This window comes from Bos taurus, chromosome 3 (assembly GCF_002263795.3).
Source record: "Bos taurus isolate L1 Dominette 01449 registration number 42190680 breed Hereford chromosome 3, ARS-UCD2.0, whole genome shotgun sequence".
NCBI classification, from domain to species: Eukaryota; Metazoa; Chordata; class Mammalia; order Artiodactyla; family Bovidae; genus Bos; species Bos taurus.
This window is the reverse complement of record NC_037330.1, coordinates 59145892-59171119: the sequence shown is the minus strand read 5'-3', so window position 1 is coordinate 59171119 and position 25228 is coordinate 59145892. Positions and strand designations below refer to the sequence as shown.

The 25228-nt window shown below is 43.1% G+C and overlaps 1 protein-coding gene across 4 annotated transcripts in view; it reads right to left on the bottom strand.

Moving 5' to 3' along the window:
* Window positions 1-1849: 1849 nt before the first annotated feature.
* MCOLN2 (mucolipin TRP cation channel 2) overlaps window positions 1850-25228 on the bottom strand; it is a 73742-nt gene continuing 50363 nt past the window's right edge. For 3 of the 4 annotated variants that reach the window (XM_005204398.5, XM_024989431.2, XM_059884661.1), the window contains exons 12-14: window positions 16256-16462; window positions 14331-14452; window positions 1850-11913 (exon numbers count right to left, since the gene is read on the bottom strand). In XM_005204398.5, coding sequence (XP_005204455.1) covers window positions 11877-11913; window positions 14331-14452; window positions 16256-16462 — 366 coding nt within the window. In that variant the 3' untranslated portion in view covers window positions 1850-11876. The remainder of the gene's footprint in view (window positions 11914-14330; window positions 14453-16255; window positions 16463-25228) is intronic. The other variant, NM_001192734.1, reaches the window with a different exon arrangement.

Below are 25228 nucleotides of genomic sequence, written 5' to 3'. Positions count from 1 at the left end.
AGGGAGGAGAAGATAAAGTGTCAGGTGGGAGAGTCTTAGACGCAGCCCAGTTCTAGGAAGAATTCAGTCAGACTGATGGGACACTATCAGAGGGGTGCCCTTCTAGCGGCAATAAGCCTACCTTGTGATCATTGCTGGATTCACTCAGTGGCCAGAGCAGTCAGTGGGGTCTCCACACAAACGGATTCTGAGCACAGCGGCTGGGACAGTCATCAGTTAGGCTCCTCACATCTGGAGATTTGAGTTGTGTGTTTTTATGGCCACTATAATGAGGGAGGAAGAGGACAACATCTTGACAGGGTGGTCCAAATAGATATCATCCATGAGGGCACACCAGTATCATGCACCTCTAGATAGATACCTTGAGGATGAACCTGCAATGCCTTCGTGGCATTCCTGCCAAAAGTATTTAACCTATATGTAATCATGAGGAAACATCAGCAAATCCAAATTAAGGGGCTATACGTAACACAGGACAACAAAAACATAGTTCATGTACAATACATATAAGTTTCAGGGGTACAACATAGTGACTCACAATTTTTAGTTATACTCCATTTATAGTTTTTCAAAATATTGGCTATATTCCTGGTGTTGTACAATATATCGTGTACACATGCATGCATGTGCATACATGCTCAGTCGCTTCAGTTGTGTCCAACTCTTTGCAACCCTATGGACTGTACCCCCCAGGTTCCTCTGTCCATGGGATTCTCCAGGCAAGAATACTGGAGTGGGTTGCCACGCCCTCCTCCAGGGGATCTTCCTGATCCAGGGATCAAACACACAGCTCCTGTATCTTCTGCATTGCAGACAGATTCTTTACCCACTGAGCCACTTGGGAAGCCCATATCCTTGTGTATAAGAGGCTATTCTTGATCTTAGGAAATACATGCTGAAATTTTAAGGCATAAAAGGGCATAATATATATAAGCATCTCTCAAATGGTTTAGAAAAATAAATTATATAAATGAGAGGGACAGAAGATGGAGGGCGTTTTCCAAAAGATAGGCTGAATGAGATGCACGTGGAACTGCTGATTTTGGGTTCAGTTCAGTTCAGTCGCTCAGTCGTGTCTGTCTCTTTGCGACCCCTTGGACTGGGGGCACCACGCCAGGCCTCCCTGTCCATCACCAACTCCCAGAGTTTACTCAAACTCATGTCCATTGAGTTGGTGATGCCATCCAACCATCTCATCCTCTCTCGTCCCCTTCTCCTCCTGCCTTCAATCTTTTCCCAGCTTCAGGGTTTTTTCCAATGAATCAGTTCTTTGCATAAGGTGGCCAAAGTATTCGAGTTTCAGCTTCAGCATCAGTCCGTCCAATGAATATTCAGGACTGATTTCCTTTAGGATGGACTGGTTGAATCTCCTCCCTGACTTTGCCAGTGATCAAATACTGTACCGAGGCATGAAAAGTACATGAGCGATATTAAACACCTTTTAAACTGGCTCTCCTGGCTTCTGGCCAGTGAGATGAAAGAGGTACTGAGTCGAGATTTATGGGGTGGCTATCTTTTTTCAATCACAACTGTCTAGTGATTCATTATTGCACATGCCAGCAATTCTACCCCAGTGGATGCAATTATCTGTTTCATTTTCATTTTATTTTTTTAAAAGAGCCAGTTGAGTATGTTTCTAAGTGTGGGCATGTTGTCTTTGATCCATTAACCAGTACTCCCATGCTGGTTGACATAAAGAGGGTAGGAGGGAGGGGATGACCACTCTGCCTGTGTGCATTTTAAGTTGAAAAAAAATTTTAAATAGATATAAGGTCAAAAAGGACACACCCAGACATCCCTATCAAGCTCTTATTTTCACAATTCTTGCACATACACACATACACAAAAACAGGTTTATAGCTTTAATTTTTATCTCTTTTCATCCAATGTGTCCAGTTTATCCTTTTCAAAGCTTACTTACATCCATTATCTTCTAGACATTACATCAACCTTGTGCGCTAGCCAGCTCTAAAGATGGACTGCCTGAGTCCAAGTCCCAGCACTGGTGGTTACTGTTGTGTGACCTTGCACAAGTTCCTTGACCTCTCTGTATTCTCAGCTTTATTATCCCTGTAGTACTGATAATGATTCTGAGGTTTCAAGCATCTTGTTTTAAATCACTTGGCAATTTAGTGTAAGAACTGGGAGCTTCCATGGAGATTTCAACTCCCCTACAAAAAAACAGATTAGTTTCCACTAAGCACTGGTATTGTGTGAGTTGGAGGAATGTTGTTTAACAGGGTGTTGTTTGAAAATAGAAGTCACATTTCTCTTTAAGGAGGTTAAACATTTTTTCTGCCATTCAGTTCTGTTCAGTAAGCATTATTTAGAAAGTAGGCAGAAGAAAGGGGAGTGGGAGAGGGCTTTGGATCAGAAGATTTGTGTTTGAAACCAGGCTCTGTTATCTGATCTGTGCTCAGTTTTCTCTTCAGTAAAATGGAAATCCTGATATGTAAGCTATAAGTTTCTTGGGATGAGTAGCAACAGTATGTGTTGCTAGGCATTGAACATACTAGGCATTGACCCTAATATAGCCTTTCAAAAATATGCTATTCTTTCTGTGCTTGCTACTCATCAGGAACTTTGCTATATACATGAATTGCTCTCAGTTGCTTAGTCGTGTCTGATTCTTTGTGACCCCGTGGACTGTACCCGCCAGGTTCCTCTGTCCATGGAACTTTTCCCAGGCAAGAGTACTGAAGTGGGTTGCAATTTCCTAATCCAGTGTATCTTCCCAACCCAGGGACTGAGCCTGCATTTTCTGCATCTCCTGCAGGGGCAGGCAGATTCTTTACCACTGAACCATGTGGGAAGCTCCTTATCCATGAAATACAGAAATGCAAAAAATTTACTCCTTCTCTTTGGGGCTCACCCTCCAGAAATTTGTAATGGTTCTTTACCAAGTAAGGATATTACCCAGTCACGTGTGTTGCAATTCTTTTTCCACAGGGCACTGAAATCTTTTGTTTACATGTTTAATTCTCTGCAAATTTTCCTTTTTGTGTAGTAAATCTACTTGATTTTTCTTGTATGGTTGATTTGCAGCTTTAAACTCAGAAAGCCCTCTCTACTTCTTGAATCAGATCAATATTCATATCTGTTTCTTTCTGGTTCTCTTACAGTCTTCATTTTTCACATTTAAATCTTTAATCCATCTGGAATTTATTTGGCTACATGGTTGCAAGGTGCTGAATAGTTATCTTTTTAAGATACCTTCCTAATGATGCTGGTTGATGAGACTAGTTTATTTGACTTATTCTCATTTCTATCTCAATAACTTACCCTCTGAGCTGCCTGCTGTGCACTTGAACTGTCCCACTTTGAAAAGGCCCATAGGATAGAAATGTGTATCTATGGGGTTTTCCCATTTAGTTGATTTACTTTTAGAATAATAAATGTCAGCTCTTTTGTCTCAATCAGATAAATGTAGAAACTGTGACACAGTATTTTGCATAAGGGCTAAAAGTTGGTGCCTCCCTAAACCCAGAGAAAAGTGTAAAAGAGGGTGAGCCAGGCCATCACCCATTAGCCACAACCATGCCCCTCCCCCCCAAATTTCCCTCATCTGCCTGTCATCTCTTCCCACATGCTCAGCTTTTCCTGATGGACTTGGAGCCATTTATGCAAGAGAGCTGAAAGTCTAGTAGAAGAATCATTACTGATCCACCCATCCCTGCCTCAGTCCATTACTGTGGTTCCTTAAATACTGTTTCAGAAACTTGATTTTCTTCAGAAAAGATGTAGCAAACAGTCTCCATGTTAGTCTGGCTGGAAACACCAATGCATTTTTCCCAGTATCAGCCTCGGGCTGGGTAGCCTCACTGTGCAGGAGCAGTTGCAGACATGGTGGTTTGCCCCACAGTGTCTTGCTGGTCGTCCAGCACCTTTAAGGCCATGATTTGGCCCTCTGAGCACGCCAAGAGATGAACCCCCAAAGGCCGAGCCAGGCTACCCACTGTGCCCCTCAGGGTGGTCAGTGTAGAGCTTCGAGAATTCTCTCTCGCCTCCAACACCCAGGTTGGCTCCCCTGACCTCCAGCTCTGAGAGGTGAGGAAACCCTTGATAGGGTTCTGACCCCGCCAACATCCTCATCCACTCCACAAATTAAGGAAGTGTTGAGTCTTCCACCTCTGGTCCTCAGGAAGTGGGTTCACTAGACTGTGAAGGAGGCACGACTGGGGCTGGTCTCAGCACAAATTGCTGACCTTTCTCTGCAGGGTCTGGAAGGCAATGGTGCACTCGGGCACTGGTACACGCTATGTTTTCTTCATTTGTGAGATGGAAGCCATGCCACCCTCCCTGCTCTGCCCACAACTCCCCCACCCCTTACTCCCCCTAGTCTCGGGCACCCTGGGCCCAAGAACATTCTTCTAACATGACTACATTCACTACAGACCTCCAAATCAAGGCAGTGGGGGTGAGCACCATAGTTTCTCCTCAGAGTCCCTCCATCAGCCCCCCTCCCCTGCACCGCCTGGCACCCCAACTCCACAAACTGCCCCAGACTAAGGAGCCATCGACCCAAGGACCTCCCAGCTCTTTCTTGTGACACCCTCCTTTCCCAGGTGCCACACTCAGTTCTGACCTTTGTGACCGCACACCCAAATCTTCATGGTTGTCCTGAGTAGGGGGCAGGGAGACAGAAACTTCGGAAAGTCTGTGTGCAACCTGTAAGCTTCAGACTATGGATGTCAGGCTGGCTTTGTTAGAAGTCACACACCCACAAGTCTCACAACCTTGACAGCCATAAACTGTGGCTGGTCAAGGTCAGGGCGCTTCAGAGTATATGTGTGTGTGGTGTGTGTGGAGGAGGTGGGTAAGGGTGATGCGGAGACAGTCTTATTAATAGATAATCTTTTAAATATGTGGGAAGGAGAAATAGCATATGATAGATATATGCATTCAACCCATTCTTCCCAGTAAGTATATTTCTCAATAATAGAAGTTATGAAAAGAGGCCATCCCTCTAAACGCAGAGTCTAAAAGCATAAACTCCCAGGGAAATGACACAGCATTTAGCAGAGAAATCTTTTAAGAAAGCAAAAAATATACATATGCAGGCAGACAAAACAGGTATATGAGAGAGGTACATTCCTTAGAGACAGTTTCAAGCAGGCTTCTTATTGTGCTTGTTTTGAGTTTAATTACGGGATAATGGCATCACTTTTTAAAAATTTAATTTGGATGATTGTAGCAGCTTTTTAACTGATTTCCTTGCTCATCTCACACCACCCCAATCCATCCTTCCCAGTTCTACCAGTTCTATGTTTTCCGATCATGTAGCTCCCAGGTCTAAAGTTCCCTTTGTTGTTGCTTGAGTCTCATCTTCTAAAATTTTCCCCAACAATGACCTATATTTTGACCACCTGAAAACATAGTTTCCCCAACTGGCTGGGTTCTCTTTCAGCTGTCTAAGCCATTGCTATGCCATTCCTTTTATCCAGAAAGCCCTACCCCTACCCTACATCATGGCCATCTGGTCAAATAAAATATATTATTCAAGTCTCAGTTCTAGCATTGTCTGCTACTGCTGCTGCTAAGTCGCTTCAGTCGTGTCCGACTCTGTGCGACCCCATAGACAGCAGCCCATGAGGCTCCCCCGTCCCCGGGATTCTCCAGGCAAGAACACTGGAGTGGGTTGCCATTTCCTTCTCCAATGCAGGAAAGTGAAAAGTGAGTCTTTCCGCTGAGTCTTGTCCGAGTCTTAGCGACCCCATGGACTGCGGCCCACCAGGCTCCTCCGTCCATGGGAAAAGGCCTCCAGTTACGCTCCAGGAAGTCAGGAGCTACTGCCATTCCACTGTCATTCAGTACTGTGGGTGACCTTGTCTTATCTTGGTACATGACTGTTCCTCCTGCTGGACACCACACTTCACAAAGGCAGGGATCATGTCATTTATTCTTGCATCCGTAGTTCCCAGCACAATGTTCGAAATCAACAAGCATGTACTGAATTCTAGTCATTAATAGCATCACCATTTTTCATTGACATTTGTTACTTATCCACGTTTCTTCAAATTAATGGTGCTTATCAACTTGCCCTGCTTAACCTGTCATTAGGAAGTGTCCAAGTTTCTTATCTAAGTCTACCTTTCAAACCCCACCAAGCTGGAAATTAAGCATTGATATCAGTTCCCTGACTTTTCTCCAAAGGTAGCCAAGAGCTGTGACCCAATATGCTGTCCTGTTTCATGGATAACACATGCAGGAAAACCCAACACACCATCCTGTTTCATAAATAACATGTGCAGGATGACACAAATGCATAAAGATAAGTCTGAAAGGCACTGTTAATACTCTCTCCTTCTGTAGACCTGGCTTGGCAGGCTCCAAAGTGAGGATGTAAATTCACTTTGTCAAAGCAAACATTTCTCTTGGGGGACATCGGCTCAACCTCCAGGAGACAGTAATGACCACAGCCCACAGGCAGCAGGTGATGAGTCAGTTACTGCTGCGAGGCAATTAGTGCTGCTAGAAGAAAAAATTGCTTTCATTTAAAATTCTCTCTAAACCCTATGTATCATGGCTCATGGGATAATTTATGTATCATTAGAAACTAAGAAACATATCATGGTAACAAATTGTCTCTTCCATCCACCACAGCTGATAGCTCCCAGGGGTCTTTGGAAAATCAGAGTTTTGCTGTCCTTGTTACGTCAGCTGGTATGGAAATGTTTTGTGTGTGCCCATTATTTTCTCATTCACTTCCTGGTTCTCTGGCAGAGAGATGGCAAGAAAAACACTGGCCATCAATTTCATCCATTGTTTTGCAGCCTCATTTGCTGTAAAGAAGCCCCTGGTAGAACAGCCATGAGTTGTATTATTTTCCCTAACAACTTGAATGTCTATTTTGAGATTTGGTTCATCCTGAAGTTTTCCCAGTGCTATTATGTTATTTTCTCCAATACATAGCACGCGGAACAATTCTACAGCTTCCCATTCAAAGACCGTCTTTCATTCTAAATGTAAATGGCTGCAAAGAGCTTGGAGAAAGTGCTTGATTATCCAGTGGGAGGAGCAGGTCCCAGAGGACTTTGTTGAGCCAGGTTGGAAGCCATATAGCAACTGGGCAAACATGCTTGAGTTTAGAAGAACCACCTTAAGTCGATTCTCTGTCAAGGGAAAAACATGAAGTGGAAATTTGGAAAATGAGACTCTTCATTGCTGGGGAGAAGGGGGTGTGCAGAGAAAAGGGGCAAGGTGAGAAGTCCAGTTCCAAAATGCCAGTGTGACATGGAAACAATATTAGCCAATATCACCAACCACAGAAGTTTAATCTGTGAAACAAGATATGAGATGAGGAGCCACCCCATAGCCACTTATTTGCAAAATTAGAGGCTGAAAAAAATGATGCATCCGAAATTCCATTAAAAACTAATTCCCATTCAGCTTTATTCTTTCCTTTCATTAAATTTCAATTGTTTTGAAGAAAAACTACAGTGCTAGCCTTTTCCTAAAAGGCTATGCTTTAATCATTGTTAGTCACTAAGTTACCCAGTCCAATCAGCAGAATTTGCTGCATCACTTGTGAGGCCCCATGTTCAAAAAATATTGAAGTGGGACTTCCCTCGTGGTTCAGTGGTTAAGACATTGCCTCCCAATGCAGGGGGTGCAGGTTCAATCCCTGATTGGGGAGCTAAGATCCCACATGGCTCGTGGCCAAAAAACCAAAACATAAATCAGAAGCAATATTGTAACAAATTCAATAAAGACTTTAATGATGGTGCACATAAAAAAAAATCTTTAAAAAAAATAGAGAATTTCAAGACTATCAGGGAAGAACATTAAACCAAGCATGAAGTCCTCTCAAAAGGACAAATCACACAACCAAGAAGCTGCGTTTTGTCAGTGTTACGGGCTCAGAACCTCTCAAATAGAAAAAAAAAAAAAAGAAAAATGGGAGAGGAGGCAGAAGTGTTCAGCGCTCCTCTAGTACCAGTTCTCATTGTCATCGTTCACTGTCCTTCCTATGATGCCTAAGATCCAGAAGCCGTGCTCAGGATTTTGTCTTTGAGGTCCTCAATCACCCTGTCACACAAGAGCTACTTTCTGCATGTTCCACAAGTATGTGAAATTCTAGATATTTGTTAGAGAAAGATTCCACACCACTGGAATACTGTGGTTGAGATATTTAAACTTCAAGTCAGGGGTAGAAAAATAAAACTTGCTCAAATTACATGAAAATAAATGTGGAACTAGAGAGTAGCAAAATGCAATCTAGTTATCCAGTGTTGCTGGAAAAAGCGGCCACCACACATTGAGTGATTCAGATAGCTGGAATCGGACCTCTAAGCATCACAGCTCCTTATATTGGCTAGAACAATCCATGGCCAAGACCATAGTAGGCACTTGGGGAACATACTTTCCCAATGACTCCAGGGACCCTGAACCTCAGAGACAGTGCTGGGCTGTTTTTACAGGGAGGCCTCAGGAACCGCAGGGTGTCTGGCTAGTAATCAAGAGATTGGGTCACTGTGCTTCTCATCAACCTGAGATGCTGAGCTGAAGCCTCCTTGGGAGAGGGTGAGGGGTGGGTCAGGCACCCCTCCCACGATTGTTACAATGTGAGCCTTCAGCAGGGGCTGAAAGAAGGAAAACCTTCCTAAAAGGTTTTTAGGAAAACCTTTTCCTGAAGACCCTTTCTGGCTTTTTCACATTTGTTACATCAGATCAGCAATAGCTGATTTGTACTGCACACCTTCTGACAAATTTGGTTAAGGCAGTGGGCTCTTAGCTGAGGATGGGTATGGGCGGGGGTGAGGGGGGGTAGGGGGGGTGGTCTCAGGGTGAAGGACTGAGGATTTGTGACACTTGTGTACCTTGGGGACCTTTATCCACCCATCCTACTGACAGCTTTGCCCCGAGGGCAGGGCCTTTAGGCTGTTGAGGTCCACAGGCTCCTCCACAACTGCTTGAGCTTTAGACACTGAATTGATCTTTGCCCCCAGGACAAAGATGGATGTGGGTATCTACTCACCTAGAGGCCTAACAAAGTTCACCAAAACTGGTGAGCTCTCTTCAAAGTAAAGATCTTCCTGGCTTGCCCAGGTGATAGATTTGTACATGTGTAGACCATGCAAGAAAAGCTTTTGAAAGATCTAATATTCACTGAGTACTTATAAGTCATGCCCAGTTCTACTCACTTTACATTTGACTCATTTAATCCCTGCAATCCCCACTTTACAGGTGAAGAAACCAAGGCTGGTGTGACCTGTCCAAGGAGACTCAGATAGTAGGAGGACAGGCACCCTGGCAAACTAAATGGCTTAACATCTTCACTCCCCCATGATCCCATGGAACCTACTTACTAATACAAACGGGGCAGAAAATAAAAACTAAGAATGGCTCAGGTTTCAGTGTTCAACGTCAGGCTTCGCATGAATTACCTGACTTAAATGCCAATCCCACGGTTTGTTGAGGTTTCATCACTTAGAAGCTGGAAGTAACTTGCCCAAGCACCGAAGTACAGGGTAAACTGGGATTTTAGCTGTCTAGATGTGGTATGGACACATGATGAAAGTGTGGGTGCATGGAGAGAGAAGTGGGGGGACCAGAAAAGTCCTGGGAGGGGCTTGATGGGGAGGAGCAGGAGACAATGAGGGAGAGTCCTGTAATGAACGTCCTACTTAATTAAAATCTTACTCTTCACCAGTAACTTTAAAATAGTTGACCCCTAAGATAGTTCAGGTATGAACTAAATCTATGCATGAAGTGATCTTAATCACAAGTCATTATCATAAATATTTATTAATTCCTACAAATTAGCCCCTCTATCTCCTTCACTTTGCCTTTAAGAAAGTGAGCAATCCCTTTTGAAGACCAGATAGTAAGTTGATAGAGATGTGATCTGAATTTTTCACTAGGTAGATGTTAAAAAACAGTACATTTAAAAAAATTAGTAGTAGTTCAATGAAGTGAAAATCACCCATGACCTTTCCTTACCAGCCCAAGTCAGTAGGCCTAAGAATGTTACATCAGGCTTTGAGGAAATCACTGCAAGCCATGGAGGTATGTTCTATAAGAACTGTGATCCCATAATGAAACCAAGAGGCAGAAAGAATGAGTCTCCTAACTTTCAGTGAACTCTCCAAGTGGAAGCGTAGGAAAGGAAAGAAAATGGTTTGTCCCAGATATGTCTATTAGCAGAGTTATAAGAAAATATTGTTCAATAAAATCCAAATAGATAATAGAGTTGTCAAGGTGACAATTGTTTAAAAGCTTTAAAAAGAGAGAAAACAATGTTTCTACAGACACAGGGTAACCTTGAAAAAAGATTCTTCCTGAAAGTGTTTTGTTCAGCTGGAGGGAAAAGAAATAAAAGGAAACATGAAAGCCAATGAAAGAAAAACATAAGCATGAAAGACCATCATTAATCTTCAATTCAAATTGTATAAAAGGCATTAATAGCAATTCTATTCAGAGATAAATGATGTACTGGGGGTATATTCGGGGTGATAAGTGAGCTAATGGCACAATGATTCTGCATGGGGATGACCCTAGAAATACGGGTTGCCACTGCCACTGCCAAGTCGCTTCAGTTGTGTCTGACTCTGTGCAACCCCAGAGACGGCAGTCCACCAGGCTCCCCCGTCCCTGGGATTCTCCAGGCAAGAACACTGGAGTGGGTTGCCATTGCCTTCTCCAATGCATGAAAGTGAAAAGTAAAAGTGAAGTCGCTCAGTCGTGTCCGACTCCTAGCAACTCCATGGACTGCAGCCCACCAGGCTCCTCCGTCCATGGGATTTGCCAGGCAAGAGTACTGGAGTGGGTTGCCATTGCCTTCTCCGAGAAATACGGGTTAAATAGTCTTTAATTTAAAACTTGAATGTAACAACATTTTTTTTTGTAAGTAAAGAAGTTTATAACTAAAATGATAAGTTTAGCAAAGTATTTTGTGTATAGACCTGAGTTGTGTCTGACTCTTTGTGACCCCATGGACTGTAGCCTGCCAGGCTCCTATGTCCATGGAATTCTCCAGGCAAGGATACTGGAGTGGGTAGCTGTTCCCTTCTCCAGGGGATCTTCCCAACCCAGGGATTGAACCCAGGTCTCTCACATTGCAGATTCTTTACTGTCTGAGCCACCAGGGAAGGCCAACAGTTCCATATGTTTTGATAAAAATAAATTTAATTTATTTTGGGGAAAAATACCACCTTCCTTGCTTGACAAGGGTAACTTCCCACCACAGTGGAGTTCAGGTGTTAAAATGAGTGACCACTGCTGTAGTATAATGTCCACATGTCCTGGGTGTACAATCAACAAGGAGCATAAGTGACAAGGTGTCCAAATGACTGTTTCCAATTCTTCCCACTGACTTTACCAACAGTTTCTTCAGATCACTCTGAGAAGACCATAGGAAAACATAGGCCAAGAAATGTCCACTGCAAGAGGCTTTTTTGTTGACTTAAGTGTAATCTTTACATGGCTTAATAGTTCTCCAGCATTGAGTTTCTAGGTTGGTATTGCAACCAATTTCTGTCTTGTGCAGACCATGGATCAAGAAATGTCTTCTAACCCAAGAATCACTTTTAAGACAAACCCGTATTTGATGATAAACTCACATCTTCAAATACATGGCTTTAAATACCATTGTTTTACACACTCTGAAGTATGACATCATAATTTAAAACACCAAGACAGAATTTCACTGCTCTATGACACTAATGCCCAGGAGGTGACTGTGGTCTATTCTTCATCATTCAAGTTTATAAAAAGGAACTATGGAACTTCAGTTCTATTCAGCCAGCTGACAGTCAGTCCTCTTTCCCCATCCACAATTGGTATTTTTGGAAGTGCTGGTCCAAGCCATTTGGGGCCCCTCTACATTGTCATTCAATATGGAGACCTGAAACTTGATCATCATCAGCATGAGGATTTTAGTTAATAAGTATCAAATGGTCATCACTTCTATTCCTGTAACAGAAAGGGGGAGAAGTAGAGAAAAGAGAGCAATAACTTAAAACTCTTTGAGATGGAACAGGAATACATGCTCTATCATGTAGGCATACATAAGTTACTGACATGCTGAGTGCAACATATAAGTGGAAGAAAACTTAAGGACAATTTACATTATTTGGGGTTTGACTAGATGCTTCTGGCAATTTTGAGGAGCTGTCCACCCTCCATCTCCATGGCTAGAACTGCATATTTTCTTCCTTCACTATGGTAGAGAAGGGGAAAGATTAACTGCATCTTCTCAAACCAGCACAGCCCTCCAGAGAACCAGACCAGAAGTATACCTCCCCATAGAACCAGAAGAGAGAAGCTACTTGTTCCACCCTGATGATACCACAGAGGGACCCAGAGGCTTAGGAAAGGTCATGGGACACATTCAGTAATTGGCAGGATCCAAAATGAAAACCCCAGTGTTCTGACCATCAGGCTAGAGGCTCTGTCAATTATTCAAGAGAGAATGAGTCTGTGGTGGTTTTGCTGCTTTGGTTAAAGAAGAGCAACCTGGCTGTGCTCTGCAGGAGGCAGAGCTGTGATACTTGGGTTGCGTGTCATGGGCACTGGAGAGGGGCTCAGATACCAACACTTGTGATGCCTTTATGGTTCTTCTCCAACATGTACTCTCCAGTCATAAAATGAGTCCTAGACTCATAGAATTAAGTCATCTTCCTAAATTTTATTTCAATCTTAAGATTCCAGCTGTTAAACACATCCAGGTATATTTAGTTTTCAATGATTTCAAAACCATCACTTGTTCCAAGGCCTCAGTACAACCCATTTCCCTCATTAGACCCTATGACCTTCACTGTTTCTGTGCAGGGTCCAGCCAGATCCCCCTCGATTCCAGGCTTTGATCCTATTATTCAGCTAAAACCGATCAAGCTGACTTCACCCATGGCCATCTTTGGTAACAGCCACTTCTGTTTCTATTTTTGCTCTCCTCTTTTTCCAAAACTCTCAACATCCTGTTCTTCACTTGGTTTCCTTTGGCTGACCCTCCTGTTCTGCTAATTCTCTCATTGCTCACTATGAGCAGACTCTTCTTCGCACCAGACACACCTTCTCCACAAGCCTTAGTTCACCTTGGGGAAAACTGCCTGCTGATGTTGCTCTGTTCTCACCAGCCAGACTCAATCTTATCAATCAGTCCTGCAGTTCACTCTTTAAATCTTTCACTTGTTTCATATGGCTGCATGAGGAATCATCTAACAACCCTCTGGGGCTTTTTTGGGTACAAACCAAGGTCCAAAAATCAAGCACCAAAAACCTATCCATTACTGTCCAGTGTTCACAACTATTTTACATTCTGAGATGATTTTTTTTTAATTTACGGTTAACTACAGATTAGAAAAGCAACTTTCTAATTAGAAAAGGTACCTTATGTAAGGTACCCCTTAGGAGGCAGCTGCCTATTAAGAAAATTAATTTCCCTTTATCCCTGCTTCCACGGCAACACTTTAATGCTCTGAGAGGATAAAATGTGATTGTAAAAACTTAACTCTTCTCAGAAGATCTCATTTCATATTTACTAGACATTATTTACAAGTGCTCCATCATACCATTTCAAATCCCAAGATGCAGTACGAATTGATTAACGAAAAATACATCCTGTGATTTTAAGTAGCAATTATGTTCTTCCTCTTCCTTCAGGACTCTGGTTTAGCGATGCTTCTCAAAAGACGCGAGTTGGGGATACTTCTAGCTAACAACCCCCATCCCTGACTTGCGATGAAAACAAACATGGGCACAGTTAAGATTTTCCTCATGTGTCCTCCATTCTGGTCCCCAACCCACTGTGTGGAGGTTTTGCCACTGAGGTCCGGACTATGTAAGTGCCCCGATGAATGGTGAGCAAAGAGCCATTGATCAATTGATTTGTGTTTGCAGCCAAGGACACACAGAGCCCCTCTCAAGCAGATTTTCTGCTCTGCTCAAGGAAGGTTACTTGAAACCTTCAAGTAACTGCATCTTGGGATTTGAAATGGTATGATGGAGCACTTCTAAATAATGTCTAGTAAATCGTGAAAAGGGGAAAACATCTTTGGCATTCCTGGAGCTACACCTATAAATGAAGGATTCTGATCTCTTCCTGTGGGCAGCCCACCCTCTTGCCTTCAGGGACATAATTCATGCCTTCTCATAACAGGCTTTAACATTCCCAAGAGACTCCAACCATGTCCTGTACCTTTGTACCTTGTTTTATAAGAAACAATAGATTTCTAAAGCCAAGTGCAGTGGGAGGAAAGAAAGGAGGGCTGCATTGTTTCCTCCAATCAGCTGATTTCTGAGTGCAGCGTTTGCCCTGGGAGGACTCTTTGTTAAGGCAACAGAGCATCTCATCCTGGGAGCATGGAGACCTGACTCGACACAATACTGACCTCCTCAGACAGCAGATGCTGGACAGGAAGGCTGGTGACTCTTCCTGACACTTCTCTTTGCTACTACACTCCTTCAGGAATTCCTGAAGATCCGTGGCAGGAAACCCATTCTGTTGGTATTTCTTTAAAAAGTACACAATGTGGTTACCTTATTTATATAGCATGAGAAATTGCTCCCTTTGTCAACGAACCAAACCCACCTCTGCTAAAATAAAACTCTCCCACGTTGCAAGCTTGGATCTAAGAACTGATATTAACAATAATAATCAATCTCTGGGTCCCTTGAAAGCCAAGCCAGGGCTACCATGGGAACAGAGAGCCATTCGGAGGAAAACTCCAGAAAGCAAGCCTTAGTGGGGGAAGGGTTGTTGTTGTTATGGTTTAGTTGCTAAGCCGTGCCTGACTCTTGTGACCCCATGGACTGTAGTCCACCAGGCTCCTCTGTCCATGGGGTTTCCCAGGCAAGAATACTGGAGTGGGTTGCCATTTCTTTCTCCAGGAGACCTTTCCGACCCAGGGATCTAAACCCCATCTCCTGCACTGGCAGGCGGATTCTTTACCACTGAGCCACCAAGGAAGCCTAGAGGCATGTTAATCAAAGGAGTGAAGGAAATAGCAGTCTAAAGCTTTCGTGTTCACTGCAAGCCCAAGAGAAACCTCCCCTTTCCCACACTGCCCATGTGGAGTTGGGCTGGGAAGTTTTATAGAAGCTGGTTGCTTAGGGAGGTAGAAGGCAGTAGGTTCCTCCAAGCAGACACAGAGACTCTGAGAGACCCCTCCCCTCGAGTTCAGTGAGATCATCCACCAGGTCTCCAAGGCTTGGCACCCTCATAGGGACACTGCCACATCCAAGGACAGCACCCACACTGCGCAGGCCTGGCTCCTCTCCCCATGACCAGCCCCCCTGCAGCCAACCACCCATTCCTACAGGAACATGTGTCCCCTTCTGCGCAAAATGCTCAGGAGTATTTCCAACGGACTGGCTTCTTCTGGGAAGCTTCTGAGAAGCTTCAAGAAGAGTACAACACCACAGGACATGGACATGGAATCCCTGGTTGCTCAGATGCTGGCCCCAAACAGGGTGCTGGCTCCAAGCACGACCACCTGCTGTGGAGACATCACCGCCCGAGTTTACAGGACTTCCTTCATGCTACAGATCAGTTAAATGGACCCAGTCTGAAAGGACACAGGGTCCACTGGGTAGCTTAGGAAGGTAGGAAGCTAAACAGCCACAAAAGCCTTAGATTTGTAACTTAAAGGAAACCTGCATCACACGAGTGGCTTCCAGTGTTTGAGGGGTGCCCACATCTGGACAGTTGTCAGGAAGATGGTCACCCCTTATCACCGAAACTTAGCACTCAAAGCCGAAGTTCCAGGACAGGCACGTACGCCTGTAAGCACTAAGATCCACAGCCCAACTACCTGATTTACCAAATTCAGCCCATCCTTACGGGCTTCCCCTGTGGCTCAGTGGTAAAGAATCTGCCTGCAATGCAGGAGACAGGGGTTCGATCCCTGGGTCGGGAAGATCCACTGAAGGAGGGTATGACAGCCCACTCCAGTATTCTTGCCTGGAGAATCCCATGGACAGAGGAGCCTGGCGGGTTATAGTCCATAGGGTCACTTAGAGTCAGACACAACTGAAGCGACTTAGCAGGCAGGCAGGCCCATCTTTACCCATTTCCTTTCTCTTTTCCACTATACCTCCAAACCAGTCCACCCCAATCTGGGCACCAAGGACAATGTCCTAAATGCATATTTAAAATGAACCCCCAGCATCTAAAAAGTTTCTTTTCTACAAAATCTCAAAAATCTAAGTAAAACTATAGTATTTTAAGTAAGTAAAAAACTACAGTATTTTCCTATGTTCCAATCTATACAGAATTTGCAATAGTTTTTGGTAGGAAATAATGATAACTGCTTACCTTAATGGTGTCATAAGAGTCTGTAATAATTGCAATGAAAAGGCTGAGAATCATGTATATGAAAAGGCTGATGAAGGAATATAAATACAGGCGACTGAACAGCCACACCAAGTGGCTCTTCTGCTGGATGTGAGCAAAGGTCGCATACATGTCATCACCGTTGACCAGAGAAAACAGACACTCAGCAACCGTGTTCAGATTTTCAAACTGTGGAAGAGGGAGACCAAAAGTAGTCTGAGATATGCTAGCCAACGAAGTAGAGAAGTATCTAGTTAGCTGGTTTTGTTGAAGACGTTGTTGCTGCCATTCTTATTACAATTGACATTCACTTTAGGGCACCTGGAATACCATGCATTGCAAATTGTTACTCAAAACTCTCCTCTACATTCACAAAGATAATTTCTTGGCACCTCTCTCAGTTTTTTCCCTTTGCACTCTTTCTGTTGTTGTTGTTGTTCAGATGCTAAGTCATGTTTGACTCTTTGCAACCCCATGGACTGTGGCACCCATGCTTCCCTGTCCTCTGTCTCTCAGAGTTTGCTCAAACTCATGTCCATTGAGTCAATAATGCCATCCAACCATCTCATCCTCTGTCACCCCCTTCTCTTCCTGCCTTCAGTCTTTCCCAGCATCAGGGTCTTTTCCAATGACTTTTTATATATTTGTGATCATGTCACCTGACAATTTTGGATCAGATTTTTCTTTCTTTTCTACTTAACACAGTCTTGTATTATTCATACCCAGAGATGATTTGTTGGAAATGTCAACTGTAACTATTTCCCTTTCACTGGACATCCTAATCATGTTTGCTCTTGTAAAGAACAATGCAAATCACACTTCTCGGCACTGAGTTTTTTCCTATTATTAGGTCTCAGTATCAACTTTTTTTTTTTTTTTTTTGGCCATGTGTGGTCTTCACTGTTGTACTGGCTTTTCTCTAGTTGCAGTGAGCAGGGGCTGCACTCTAGTTGCGATGTGCAGGCTTCTCATTGAGGTGGCTCCTCTCATTGTGAAGTGGGAGCTCCTCCCATTGCGGAGCGGGGGCTCCTCTCTTGCGGAGCAGGGGCTCCTCCCATTGCGGAGCGGGGGCTCCCCCCATTGCGGAGCGGGGGCTCAGTAGTTGTGGTGCATGTGCTTAGTTGCTCTGCAGCAGGTGAGGTCTTCCCAGATGAGGGATCGAACCAGTGTCTCCTGCATGGGCAGGCAGATTCTTCATCACTGAGCCACCAGGGAAGCCCACGATTAACATTTTAAGGCTAAAATCTGCTAAACTGCTTTCTGAAAGAACTGCAGAGCGCCAGCAAAGGTGGAAGGGCCAGAGACAGAGGCTCAAGAAAATTGGTTTCTTTGTAGCCTTTCCAACCATGGATTCAGATAATTTTCGAGCCTTAAAAGCTAAAGATTACCAGAGGTGGGAAAGTGCATTAGGATGAATGATCATGGTGTGTCTTCTGAGGGCTCCCCCGCTAACAGTGGACTGGCCACTGCCAAGAAACCTAACACCTGTGGCGGAGCTGGGTGGGCTGCCTAAGGAGTGACCCTGAGAAGTCAGGCCTGAAAGCCGAGGTGCTCATCAGTGAGAGGAGGAAGATAAATTTGCTCAGTGAATATGGAGGGAACAGGTGCAGAGCCTAAGGAGTGGTTGGAGAGTGAGTATGTGCTGTGCTCACAGAGCCTTGTCTGGGCTTCTAAATATTTCAGACTAATCCCGCCTTCCCTGGAGAAGAGTGAAAACTTGGACAGAAGAGGGATAGGATCTGCTCTCTGTTTCCTTGGCATGTGAAGATCTCCTAGAATGAGAAGCTCAGGGTCCAGGGTGCCAGTTGGACAGAGTGCAGGGGCCCAGGACTGCAAGGAATCCAGAGGAAAGTGGGGAGAAAGTAAGCCCAGGAGGGTGGGGGAGGAACCTCGGATGGACTCTGTTCCAGACAAGGCCAGTTTAAGGGGCGGGTAGAGGCAGGGACAGGAGGTAATTAGCAAGAGGCTGACTGAACACCTGAAGCCTTGGGGGCAGAGCTGGGCAGGGGCTGGTGTGGAATGCCCCAGGAGGCTCGCAGCCCCCACCCGGCTTATGTGCATGACCACCAGCTGCCATATCCACAGAAAGTAAACAGCAAGTGCTTAATGAATGAAGTCTCTGAGGTCAGAGAGTTAAACATTAGATGAGTGTGAAAAGTTTCTATGTGAAGAATGATAATGACTTAATAGGCAAAAGGCGATTAAAAGTTTTCAGAAATGCAGATACAACAGGTTGCTGTAAAGCTGAAACAGAACCTATTCTGTCCTTAGCGGGAGGAGGGGCCAGTACATCCATCAAGCCAGCGTGTGTGGCTGTGGGGACAAGTCCCTGTGAATGTCTCTGGGACATTTCCAGTTCGGAGCTGTGTTATCAATATGGATTCACATGCAACACAATAATAGCTCCCACCAGCTGAGCCCAGAAAATGGGTTTCCCTTCCAAATTTCTCTATCTCTGTCTGCCATTGTAGCTTCCTACCAGAAAAAGATTACTCCAAAATAATCAAGTGCTTAAAACTATGTGTTGTTTATATGTGAAATCTAAAATACAATACAAAAGAAACCTATCTGTGGAATAGAGACAGAGACTGTTTTCTATGTCAGACAGACTCACTGACATAGAGAACAGATTTGTGGTTACTAAGAGGAGGGGGCTGGAGGAGGGCTGGAGTGGAAGGTTGGGGTTAGCACGTGTAAGCAATTATATATAGAATGGATAAACAACAAAGTCTACTATATAGCACAGGGAACCTCGATAAACCACATGGAAAAGAATATTTAAAGAAAGAATCTATATATATGTATAACAGTCATGTTGCTGTACAGCAGAAATTAACTAACACTGTAAATCAACTATAATTCAATTTAAAAAAAAAGCAGTGTGTTGAATGAACTTATTTTTCCTGCTCTGCTCTCTAATAAGGTTTGTCTGTTTGTATGGTGTTTCTCTAACCCACTCTTTCTACCCCCTCTCTGATGTCACACTTAAATATTTATTACAGAAAACTCCAGGGAAGTCTTTCTCACTCCAACCTCTTCGGCCTCCAGTCTAAGCTGCAGTAAAATCTAAACTTCAAAGAACATAGCCTTCAGATCGTTTCTCTTGCTTAACAATAATGCAAAGTCTGGAGGCAAAGTAAAAATCCAAACCAAGAACCCTGGAGTAAGTTCCTCATTTATGGGGCCTCATGCCATCCCTTGAATGGCAGTGTCAAGATCGTGTGTCTGCCTCCTCTCACAACACCTGGGTCACCTCTCTGGGATTTATTCTCTTCATCTGGTACATCCGTCATCGTCTCTGTCCAATGAAGCCAGTTTTGAAGGGCTATTTCAGTCTTACATCAAGACAGACTGCCCTGGCAGCTCTAATTTGTTCTCTATAACAGTAAGAACCACAGAAGAAACTACTGGTTTCTAATTGTTGTTTGCATACTTCTCTGTACCCCAACCAGCTAGCAAACTCCCAGTCCATGACAGATTCACGGGGTAAATTCTGTAACCAAGGGAGAGCATACAGACATACCCCAAATAAGAATCATGCCCATGGCTTTGCTACATCGGCAACAACTCTGAAGACCTGGACTAAAGTCACTCTCCACAGAGATCTGGAGGGAACATCCATTGGAGCAAATCACTTATTAATATGCAGATAATTTAATAATAAGACAGGCAGTTCCCAGAGTAACTAGTTTCCACCCCACCACTGGCCTTAAGACAATGTGGTTCAAGTTGGTTTCTATGAACATCGATTACAACTCTGATAGCACCATTAATAATCCATATTCCTTGGGACTTCCCTGGTGGCACAGTGGTTTAGAATCCACCTGCCAGTGCAGGGGACATGGGTTTGATCCCTGGTCCAGGAAGACTCCACATGCCGAGGAGCAACTAAGCTCGTGTGCGCAACTACTGAAGCCCATGTGCCCTGGAGCCCTCACAAGGCAGCAAGAGACACCACCACAGTGAGCAGCCTGAGCACTGCAACACAGAGCAGACCCCACTCGCTACAGCTAAAGAAAGTCTGCGAAAAGCAATGAAGGCCCAGCAGAACCAAAAATTAATTACTTAAAAAATTTTTTTTAATCCATATTTCTCAGTTTCTCTTGGAAACTGGCCAATTCCTTTCTTTAGTGTCAAGAACGTCCAGCAGTCTGTGTTTCAAGTTCCAGAACTGCGAGTTGGTGGGCGCAGTGCAAATTCATCCCTTAGTTTCCTGTACAGTTACTTAGAATCAGTTTGGACATAATATGCATCTCAGCATTTTTTATCTCCCTCTTATATTTAGCGTTATTTATCTCCCTCTTCTCTGGGCACGTGAGATTTATTTTAACCCACCAAAAAGTTAAATAGAGACCTAATAAGGTAAGTAAATGGTACATACTCTACCATTTCATACCATAAGAAGTGGCTGTGAGCTAGTTTCAGTGGCCAAGATCCACAGTATAAGTTAGCTTTAAAAATACCTAATGTGAAGAACAGTATGGAGGGTCTTTAAAAAACTAGAGCTACCATTTGATACAGAAACCCACTCCTGGGCATATATCCAGAGAAAAGTCTAATTCAAAAAGATATATGCATTCCAATATTTGTAGCATTTACAACAGCCAAAACATGGAACATGGAAGCAACTCAAATGTCATCAACAGATGAATGGATAAAGAAGATATATATATATATATATATATATATATATATAATGGAATATTATTCAGCCATAAAAAGATGAAATAATGCCATTTCCAACAATATGGATGGACTTAGAGATTATCATACTAAGTAAGTCAGACAGAGACAGACAAATATCACATGATAGCTTATATGTGGATTCCACTTACATGTGGAAACTAAAATACAATATAAATGATCTTATTTACAAAACAGAAATAGACTCATAGACATAGAAAATAAACTTATGGTTACCAAAGGGAAAAGGGGAGGAGGATAAATTAGGAAACTGGAATTAACAGGTACACACTACTATATCAGAGAAGGCGATGGCATCCCACTCCAGTACTCCTGCCTGGAAAATCCCATGGATGGAGGAGCCTGGAAGGCTGTAGTCCATGGGGTCGCTGAGGTTCGGACACGACTGAGCAAAACAAGTAGGACCTACTATATAGCATAGGGAACTGTATTGAATATATTGTGATACCTATGATGGAAAAGAATCTGAAAAAGAATATATATGTGTGTGTGTATGTATAACCGACTCACTTTGCTGTATACTTGAAACACTGTAAATCAATATGTTGTTTAGTTGCTAAGTTGTGTCCAACACTTTTATGACCCTGTGGACTGTAACTTGCCAGGCTCCTCTGTCCATGGGATTTCCCAGGCAAGAATACTGGAATGGGTTGCCATTCCTTCTCCAAATCAACCATACTTAAATTTTTAAAAAATAGAGATTAAAAAAATACCCAAGGTAAAGAGAAATAAGGTCCTAATGTGCCTCCAGGCTACAGATGCATTCCTAGGAAATTTCTTTGGTTCTTACAAGTTTGTAAGTCCCCAGAAAGCAGGTACTGCTATGTCTCTGTTTCTTGTCATTCAGCAAACTTGCTGAGCCCTTACCATGTTCTAGGTACCACACTTGACATGAGGAATGCAAAAAGCAATAATCCATGGTCCCTGTCCTCTAAGAATTTGGGCTAGAAGAATCTGACAGTGTTGGGGGCACAGTAGATGTTGAATAAATATCAAATGGATATCTCCACAAAGAGTCTCCACAGGCTCCAGGCTACCACAGTGAAAATCCAAGCATTCGTTCCACAAATGATCATTGTTCAATTGAGTGAAAAAGAACTTTCATGTGAATGAAAGCACAAATTGCAATGGCTTATGTCAGAGAGTGACATAAAAATTTGCTTCAAGAGTTGGTGCTAAGAGTCTCATGTAGCATTCATATAAAATGTTTTAACCAGCTAATAGTTGTTTTGAATAAGAGAGGTGCTTGGATAAAACCAGAGGCCTTGAAAGCAAGAAGGTATAACTCTGGTGCCACTGAAATTTTACCCATGGCATCAGCGAAGACCAGTGATTTTTCAATGCTTTGTCTTTTCATTTGAAAAATGGGGACAATAAATGCAAGACTGCAGTATATTCCTCAGAAAGTACTGTGGAAATGTCAAAGCCGCGTTACAATTATGTTCTTCCAGTCCTCATCTTGAATTATTAAACAGCAACAGGCTCCAGCCCACCATGCTCACACATTTTGAAAGGGCGTTGTGCCAATGTCCATTAGTGCTGGAGTAAACGTTGGCAGGACACTTGTATTTTTATTCTCTTTCAGTTGAACCATTGAAATCTGATGTCTAACAGGAAACCCAGAAGCTAAAATGTGGGATTCCTGCTGCCAGACAAGCATCAGGGTGAAATTCCGGTTTTTCTGATATCTTCTCTTTAGAGTTTTTTGTTTGTTTAAAGAGCGATTGAGCTTCTACACCCAAGCTAGCTGTGATTCTAGAAATTCTAGAAAATGCTCACTATGGTGCCGTCCGGCTTTCAGACAATACTTGAAGGTCTTCTGATTCAACAGATAGTGACTGACTGGCAGAACCTGACATTTTTTGACCATTTGGATTGGTTTGGAGAGAGATGTGCAGGGGAAGTAAACAATTCTAACTTTAGACCCAAAGAAGAAGCAATATGGAGAAGAAAAAACTGAAGTCCAAAACCAAAGTGAAGGTTTTCTCTAACTATTGAGCAGTGCAGCCACTGAATTAACTCAACTCTGTGTTTTCCAAATAGATCAGCTTGGTTAGGAATGGGAGATAGAAGCCATAAACAGACCTGCTATACAACCCCAGAGATATAGTTCTTATCTCTCTACTCCTCCAGGGGAGAAGTGAGATTAACTAAGAGACATAAGTCAAGAGGTGAAACATCCAATATGGCAGCACCAGCTCCGGGTGACTATGGAACATCTGATGAATAGCCAGTCCAGGCTGACGTGTGCTGTCAGGACAAAATGCCCACCAGATCTCAAAGACTCGGTGCCTAAAAAAGGAATGTAAAATACCTCAATGTTTTATATTGAATACAGGCTGAAGTCATATTTGAAATATATTGGATTAAATAAAATGCATAATTAAAATCAATTTCATCCATTTCTCTGAAAAAAATTTTAATGTGGCTACTAGAAAAAATTTAAAAGTACAGACATGGCTATCATTTGTAGCTCTCATATTTTTCTTGGATAGTGCTGATCCTCTGGACTCTTTGAAAGGACAGAACGGAAGAAATGAAAATACAGTTAAGACTCACAAAGCAAAGAACACCATTTTTCACAAGGTAACCTTGACACATATTGAAAGAAAGAAGACTAATGACTCGGCTTTCCTCTCATGGTCGATCCACTCTTGAGTCAGACTAAATGCTCTTTTGTAATGATTTGTTCTAGGTAATGCCAAGAAAAGAAAAGAAGAAAAGCCTTCAGCTTATTGGTCAAATGATGTGTATTAAGGTAAAGGTGACCTGGGTGTGAATCCTATCTCAGCCATTCACTAACTATTCAACCCCAGAAATCTAACTTATTAAGATCCTTATTTTCTGTCTAAAGATAAGAATATTTCCCACAGTGTTAATGGGAGGGCTAACAGACCAAGGGAGGAAAAGAACATGGGCACCTTATCTATTTAGCACATAGCACTTGAGAATGGTAGCTAGTTTGGTAAAATTAAAACAACATTTCTGAGCATCTTCCAGAACAATGATGGGATAGGGAAGATGTGTGCCTGACTCTTTGCAACCCCATGGACTGTAACCTGCCAGGCTCCTCTGTCCATGGGGATTCTCCAGGCAAGAATCCTGGAGTGGGTTGCCATCATACCCTTCTCCAGGGGATCTTCCAGACCCAGGGGTCGACCCCATGTCTTTTAAGTCTCCTGCATTGGCAGGCGGGTTCTTTACCACTAGTGCCACCAGGGAAGGTAGAGAACCATTAATAGCCACGGGACCACTGGATAAATTCACTGGCCGTGGAAGAGCAGCATTTATTCCACATGGTGCAACACTGCCCTCTTGTGACAAAAACGTGGTAAAGCATTCAGACCAGGAGGCAAGTAAGGAAGTTAATTTTCCTGGGCACCAAGACAATAAATTCTCCAGATCAGAGAGATCATATCAAAGAACGGTTTTTACTGATGAGCCACCTTTAAATCAGTGGGCTAGAACTGGAAGAGCAGTAAGATGATCAAGATTTGCTAATAATCCAGAGATGGTCACTTTGTTGACTATACAGTTTTTCAAATAGGAAAATGGTAATTCTCTTTGGACAAATTAAGTGTAACGCTTAAAGAGGAGAAAGTCTGGGTGGATTCCAAGTTACTAGGATTTATTTTAGTAGGAAAATACCAAAAGTTTGCGTTCTATGGATTGCTCAATTTTTGTGAAGAGTTTATAAACCAGATTTGATCTTTTTTTTTTTTTAAATGCAACTATCAAGGTCAAAACCTAAAGCTGAGCTGTATACCAGTGTCAATACAATCCTTTACATCTTTACTTTTCTCCTTGTAGGAAACCTAAGTCAAAATGACTACCCTGGGCTGTTGACAAAATTAAATGAAAGAGAAGAGAGAAATGCTTAGCATTGCCTCAAGTGTTAGCTGCTATTATTTATATTTTTGTTGTTTCTATTGTCCCAATTGCCAAAGGCCCATGGGGGGGAAAAAAACTATAAGATGCAATCATTGCTTTACTTTTTTGGTTTGAAAACAAAGCCTACCAAATTTCATTTCCTGCTCTATCTTTGAATCAAATTTATCATTTTAAAACAAGAACATCTGGAGAAGGAAATGGCAACCCACTGAGGTACTCTTGCCTGGGATATCCCATGGACAGAGGAGCCTGATGGGCTACAGTCCATGGGGTCGCAAAGAGTTGACACAACTGAGCAAGTATCCAGTCATTTAAAGGGGAGGAAACAGTCTCAGGAAAGTTGAGACGCTTGCCAAAGGC